At 37.0% G+C, this 7500-nt stretch overlaps 1 protein-coding gene across 1 annotated transcript in view; it reads right to left on the bottom strand.

Moving 5' to 3' along the window:
• LOC119574299 (importin-4-like) overlaps window positions 1–7500 on the bottom strand; it is a gene marked incomplete in the record, with an annotated part of 55663 nt that overhangs the window by 9572 nt on the left and 38591 nt on the right. Inside the window, 11 exon segments of the mRNA XM_037921496.1 lie at window positions 1580–1773; window positions 3263–3414; window positions 3732–3934; window positions 4070–4305; window positions 5242–5358; window positions 5698–5899; window positions 6002–6115; window positions 6429–6548; window positions 6658–6900; window positions 7110–7244; window positions 7364–7453. Coding sequence (XP_037777424.1) covers window positions 1580–1773; window positions 3263–3414; window positions 3732–3934; window positions 4070–4305; window positions 5242–5358; window positions 5698–5899; window positions 6002–6115; window positions 6429–6548; window positions 6658–6900; window positions 7110–7244; window positions 7364–7453 — 1806 coding nt within the window.

Here is a 7500-nt window from a genome sequence, read left to right as displayed (position 1 = left end):
ACTGCCAGATACAGCTCTATGCATGACATCGCGCTAGAGCACCCAAATGGCAGGACAATTGCCGGAAATCACCAGAGTCATTGATGCTGAGAGATTTCTAATACCATCATCTAAGGGTTAAGGGGACCACCCCTACACACATTTCTCTTTCAAATGCCCTTTGCTACATGAATTCTTGACTGGTTCCCGAGTTACAGTATAAACTAAAATGGTACCTCCATATATGCTAACCTCAACAATATGATGTATGTATAAACATATATTTGTTATTTGACTTGCTTTATCCAGATGGTAATAGAATATTTTCCTTGCACAGACTCCATATCATCTATCTAGGTAGTCCATAACTCAGTGCAATAATAATAACAATAAGTAACATTGTTATTTGTGTCATGTTTTTTCCTGTAATACAACCTGTGTTGCTGGTCAATGTAGCCAGGAATCGGATCCAGAGTGTGTAAACAGTGTTTTCCCTGGAGCTGGCTCTCTTCCAGTCATGGCTCATGGACATTACATTCCACGCTCATTCATTGACAGAAATAATGCAAAAGCCCTTCTCTAAATGCCAAATAGGTCTAATCACCCTTGACTAAGAGCTTTGTGCATTTGTGGCAAATCTTTCCCATCACCCCAGCAAGTTTGTATTACCCCAGCCCATAGACAGATTTTCTAATGAATACAGGTTCATGTAACCTATCCCCTTAAGCAAATTTTTTTCATGATGTTATGATAATGTTATCTGGATCACAAGGGTTAATATTTTTCAATTCACAATGCCCCACCAACAAGAAAGTATGAATGAGACTGAATACTGTCGGGCAAGATACATATTTGATGCATTTCAATTATGTCATCATCAGCAATTGATATGTCAACAAGATTACAAAAAATCATATATCATACATCACCGAAGATTCACCTGACAATATAACCTGTCACTCTTTACCCATTATACACAACCTAAATTCCTCATTCTACTACATCCCCAAGGTGATATGTTATTACCAATGTAAAAACATTGGTACAAGACAGGGAGGTTTCCACAAACAGTCCTGGCAGCTGTATATACAGTGAACACTGCAGCAAGTGCAATAAAGTTCACTGTGCTAAAATGGGATGTGGCTTCAGTGCCAGTAGTAACAAACTTCAAGCTGATGTTTATCACCACAGAACTTCCAACACCATGGTGGTATATGCACATGAAAACCTAGGTAGGCAACTTCAAATTATCCAAGATTGTGGCAACAGCTATCATGTGAGTAACAAGGGAAAGGTCATGGCTGCTAACCCCTTGGATCCAGGTGACGTGACCATCACGTCATGTAAAAATCCAGGTCGAAGGGCAGTGGACATGAACAAGCTGTCACAGGACGATCTGGTTGTAGGCCGGGATGTGAACCTGCCATTGTGAGCGTTATAGCTGAAGGCCAGGGTGATGGAAAAGAATCATCACGTGTGCACAAACCTCTCAATAGGTTTATTTTACTAATTTGGCAACTTTGCAATTTTGTTAATTTGCAATTTCAGAACACATGATAATAGTGGGCTGAATTTAAATACAAATGATTAAATTTGTTACCTTCTTCAGCATAACATCCTTGACACAGTTGATAATAGCTTCCAGATGTCCCTGAGGAACCAGAACCGGTGCTCCAGCCTCCTTCAAAACCTCTGCATATGCTTCCAAGCAAGCCATCACAACAGAACGTTCTTCATCAGTACGGATCAGTTCAGATAACTTGGGAATCAATACTTGAATCCACTTCTTGAAACCTGTAAAAAAAAGATAAATAAAAATAATAAATAAATAAAGAAAAATATATGTAATGAAAAACATAACTATATACTTCCCACTAAAGTAAAAATGTTTATCCAGATTTCAATTAAATATTCTCAGTATATAAAAAATTCTTTATTAATAAATATGATGTGCAACTCAACCTTTGTTTTAAGTGTGTAAAAAAGATAGACAACCCAAGCATTCAGAGACAACATAAGTATTTAGAATAGCCAAATATTCCGAATCAGATACTAAAATATGAGTCTAAAATATTAATGTATGTATTAATATTAAGGGGCTGTCAATCGATATCACTAATTTCTTTATTTACTGGAATATGTGGATAAACCTGATATATCTAATTTTACATAATTGTCACCTGCCAAACCTCAGATTCATATTTCAAAAATTTGTGGGGAAAAACTCAAAACACCAAAATTGCAAAAAACATGCTATCTGATGTCTGTGGTCCATGAAGAGGGAGAAGAAGAAGAAGAAGAAGAAAAAAAAAGACTTGTAAAAATATCAATAAAAAATATTGTCTAAGATTTTTTCTAACTTAAATATATATCAACATAAAAATTATTTTTGCTGGAAAAATCAGTGTCTACTCTTTAATATGATGTATGCTCCATTAAAACCTGTACTTCAATGAATGTGCACGAAGCTAGTGAAGTCACTTTCCCAGTTAGCCTGACCTTGCTGCACCCCACTGGCAATGTATTTTACAAGAGATCATGCAAAGCAAAAAATCATGCAAATATACATTCAAAGAACAAAAGCATGAAAAATAGCAAACAATTTCTTTTTGAGAAAGGGGGGGGAAGGGAGAGGGAGAATGAGAGAGAGAGAGAGAGAGAGAGAGAGAGAGAGAGAAACAAAGAGAGAGAGAGAGAGAGAGAAACAAAGAGAGAGAGAGAGAGAGAGAAACAAAGAGAGAGAGAGAGAGAGAGAGAGAAACAAAGAGAGAGAGAGAGAGAGAGAAACAAAGAGAGAGAGAGAGAGAGAGGAAACAAGAGAGAGAGAGAGAGAGGAGAGAGAGAGAGAGGAGAGAGAGAGAGAGAGAGAAGAAAACAAGAAGAGAGAGAGAGAGAGAGAGAGAGAGAGAAACAAGAGAGAAAGAGAGAGAGAGAAACAAAAGAGAGAGAGAGGTGGAGAGAGAGAGAAGAGATGAGAGAGAGAGAGAGAGAGAGAGGAGAGGAGAGAGAGAGAGGAGAGAGAGAGAGAGGAGAGAGAGAGAGAAGAGAGAGAGAGAGTCGGAGAGAGAGAGAGGAGAGGAGGAGAGAGAGAGATGAGAGAGAGAGAGAGCAAGAGAGAGAGAGAGAGATGATGAGAGAGAGAGAGAGAGAGATGAGAGAGAGAGAGAGAGAGAGAGAGAGAGAGAGAGAGAGAGAGAGAGAGAGAGAGAGAGAGAGAGAGAGAGAGAGAGAGAATCCACTGATGATCCCCTTAACCTCAGCCATGATTCATGTTGCTGCTTACCTTCTGCTGCTTCTGGTGCAGAGCTCTTGGCAAGGCTGTTAACAAACTGTGCCATTGCCCCAACTGCTGCTTGACGTACATCCTCACTTGGATAATTTAACATCTTGTATACTTCCTCACCACATGTATCTGTGTATGGAAGGAAGGAATCCCTGCAAACCATACAAGAACATTAGCAAATGCAATCTAGAAGTGCAGAAGGATATATTCTTTTATAGCTAGGGATTATTATATCCTTTTAAAACAGGGTATGCCTATAGAAGTTATGAAAAACTCATGACTCACTGAAATGAGTCAAGTGGGAAGGGCCACTGTAAACAGCAAACTCCCTGCCAGAAAGGCTAGATGGTTGCCAGAAATCACCAGAATGATACAAATTTCTGGCACCATCAGTATAGATAAATATAAATTTCATGATTCATATCTTATATTAGATAACATTTTATACATTCTGAGGCAGAATTTTTACCCGCAGTGTAGAGAAAGCTCCCGCAGTGCAACACAAGTATCCTCCTTCTCTTCAAGGAAGGCATTTTCCACTGAATACCCTGCTACATCTTCATCCTCTGGTTCATCATTAGCTAACACGTCAACCTCACCTTCTTCTTCTTCAGAGTCACTCAAGCCTTCAATGGTTGTTGGCAGTCCACCTTCTTCATCCTTAAAGTGGGTCTACAACAAAGGACTGTCATTATCTTTAAAATTTTCAAGATATCCATTAAATATCTAAAAGCTGTCTTGATGGGAAAAATTAATATGAACATGAAATATAAACCATATCAATAAAATAACAAAGCAAATACTCACTACAACTCCATCAGTGCTTCTCAGAGACATCATCATATTTTTCATAACTTTGGGCAGGTGTGGAGCCATATCACCTTTCATCACAGATGCCAATGATGCAAAGAGTAAATAACAAGTTTTTCGTACATCTGGATCATCTTTGCGTTCCATGAGTCCTAGACCCAAGGCAACACAGTCTGGGGCATACACAGAGAAATTTTCTACACCCATGCATCTTGCTAGTTGTCCTAGAGTATCTGTGAAATAAACTAATTTCAGACACAGGGCAGACCCATTACATGAAACATTTAAATTCATTTGTCTGTCTCTAACAATAGTCTATCTGAAAGGTGAATAGTTATAGAAGTTAGGAGAAGCTGAGAAATAAAAACTTACTTACAGGACATTCATCTAAATGTTGACTGACTGATCCCAGGATGGTATGTGCATACATGCCATCTCAAGTGTATTTTTAGTTTATTAATTTTGATAAAACATAAATGGCGCCAGAGAAGCTTAGGGTCACCTAGAAGTCAATTACTAGTCCTACTTATCTCATCTATTTACCCTTTTCTTTAATCTTCTTTTTTTCTTTATTGCTATCAATATTTTTAAAAGATTATAATATTCATAACATCAATTATAATAATAATAGTATAAAAAAAAAAAGAGAGAGGGGGAGCGAATTAGGAAATTATGTGAAGTCACATAAGAGTTATTAATTGATACAGCGGTGTGTAAACAAGATGGATTAAAAAATGCCTAAGATCTTTGGCATACATAGGCACTACTTGCCTATGTATGACCAGGGCTTGCATTTCAATTATTTGCACACCTTTATGCAATTTCCACACTTTTTTCATCACAAAGTGATACTGTGCTCATTTCCCCTCTATAATTACTGTAGTATGGTAATAATAAGGACTTCACATAATCTTTCAGTTATGAACTGAAACACCAATAAAATGTAAAATTCACTAGTTTCTAAAACAATTATATATTTTTTTGTTGATTCGACACTCCTTTTTTTATCCTTTGATTTCTGTCACTCGTCATGTACTCTAGCTAGCTAGCTAGCTTCTCTTTCTTGGTGTAAAACAAAATGTAACCAAACTGGAGGTCAATGAAATGGCATTAGAACAAGAGATCCCAATTTCAACTTCTTGTGAGTTATCAGAACCAAAACATCATACCTATTGACTGAACTTGAAGTGTCATGGTTTCTTCCGTCTGGTCTTCTGTTAAGTATCCTTTCAACATTTCTACAATTTGTTGGAAATAAGGAGCCATGTGTTCTTTTGCTGCATTTGCTGAAATACAAATGAATCTGTTAATCTGGACAAGGCAGAAAAGGAGAAAAATATGATGTGCCAAAATGAAACAAACAGGAGGGCTCTACAGAAAATTGAAATCCATTACTAGCAAGAAAAGCTTGTTTTAATAATGTGTATTTAAATAAATACAAATATTTAGAATTTATAAATCAAGAACAGGATTTATAATCAATTACTATGAAGCATTTTCTCCTTTAATAAATCTGTGATAAGATTAAATCCATTTTAAACAAGATTATTAAACATCATATATGAATAATTCTAATATGTTACACCTTTGCATTTCACAAAAAAAACTAAACAACAACAACCAACCTGTGGCACCAATGGCACTTATGGCCAATTCTTTCATGTGAACAGAAGTTGGAGCAGCTAGTACTGCAAGGAGTCTTTCCATCAGTGATGGAAGATGTGGAAGTAGCTCTGCCTCAAGATTTTCACAAAAAACTTCAAGGGCATAGAACATGCGATCAACACCTGGTGGGTCACTTCCACCACTACCAACAACTATGCAAGTCTGGAATAACAATGTAGTATGTTCATGATTAGCATGGGCATTTTGTATTTGTATATACAATACCAACAAAAAAGTTTAGGCAACATCTAATGGCATACTAACCTGTGTTAAATACTGGAAGAGAACAGGAAGAAGCTCAGCATGGTACTTGCTAATGTCAGGTTGCAGATGTTCAGCAAATTGACCAAGAGCAAAGAGGGCACTGTTGCGGACCAACTGAAAAAAAAAAGCTCAATAAAAAATTTGGTTTCCTGACAATCAAATAGACAAGTTCACTGCTTTCAAGGTCTCAATAACTCATCAAAATAATAAAAATAAAACACATTGTTACAACTTTGTTACCAAAAAATTTACCCTGTCAATAACAAATTGGAGAACACAGGGAGGATGAGAACACCTTCAATTCACTTTTCCTTCTATAATATTTCACAAATTCTCCAGGTAGAAAAAATATACATATCCATACAAAAAATTGGACCTTCTCCAGACAAAGAGCCAATTGAAAATATTTTTGTTTAAAATACTTTACCTGATTTTCGTTGGTAATACCATGGCAGATACACTGCAAAAGGGGATGAAGGTGTTTCAATCTTAATGTGTCAGAACAACCCTCTGCAACCATGGCAAGAGCAAGATAAGCTCCTTTCACCTAAAAAGGGGATAAAGAAAACAATTAAAGTCTGAAAATATACTATAAAAAAGAAAACGAAAATATTAAATGAACAACTCCCTAATCAACACTAAACACTAAGCTGTACCTGATGAGGATTTCCACTTTTGAGAGCAGGTTCCACAAGCCCCATCAGGCAAGGGAGGAGTTTATCTGGGGGAAGATGTAAGGCACAAGCATCTAAAGTCTGAGCTGCTGCATGCATGGGACTTCCACCTTCTCCATCCTCCCCACCAAAGAAGCCAAGACAATCTTCTTCTCCATTTTCACTGCAGGCCACATTAAACATCACTGTCACCAAGGGTACCACAAGCTTGTTCTTCACAATGTACTGAAAGGAGAATATGCCTATCAATAAAATCAACTTCCTTCAAGAGGATTCACTAGTATATTCAAAGTGGCTATACTGACCTCACTCAGAAGAGCTTGGCACTAGATATCTCATAGATAGAATATGTCAAAAAAAAAAAAAAAAAAAAAAAAAAAAAAAAAAAAAAAAATCCTCTAAAATTTCCTAATTATATGGTGCAACAATCCTACCTTCTTTTTAAGTCTTGTAATATATCCCAAGAAAGTGATAGCTTTTACTCTGACACTCTCTCCCAGGGCAGCATTACTTGTCACGTCTAAACACAACTGGATTACAGGTCGCAGGTGAGGCACCAGTAAGGCTACCTGCAACAAATAAATCAATATTCCTTTATCTGCATTCCAACAAACTATTCAAACAACATAGCAGTGACTGTAGACCATGTCAACAAATGGAAGTTAACTTGCTCAAAAAGGTACACTACCTCGCACTCGGCAAGAACATCAAAAAGTTCCATTGCCTCGGCTGCCTGATCTTCATCCTGGGTTAACAAAGCTTTAACAGCTTCAAGTACCTTTGGTAAGGTTGAATTGCAAATGCGCATCTATCTATAATGCCTTT

Source organism: Penaeus monodon, chromosome 6 (assembly GCF_015228065.2).
Source record: "Penaeus monodon isolate SGIC_2016 chromosome 6, NSTDA_Pmon_1, whole genome shotgun sequence".
In the NCBI taxonomy this organism is placed as follows: Eukaryota; Metazoa; Arthropoda; class Malacostraca; order Decapoda; family Penaeidae; genus Penaeus; species Penaeus monodon.
This window is presented reverse-complemented; position numbering and strand designations above follow the sequence as displayed.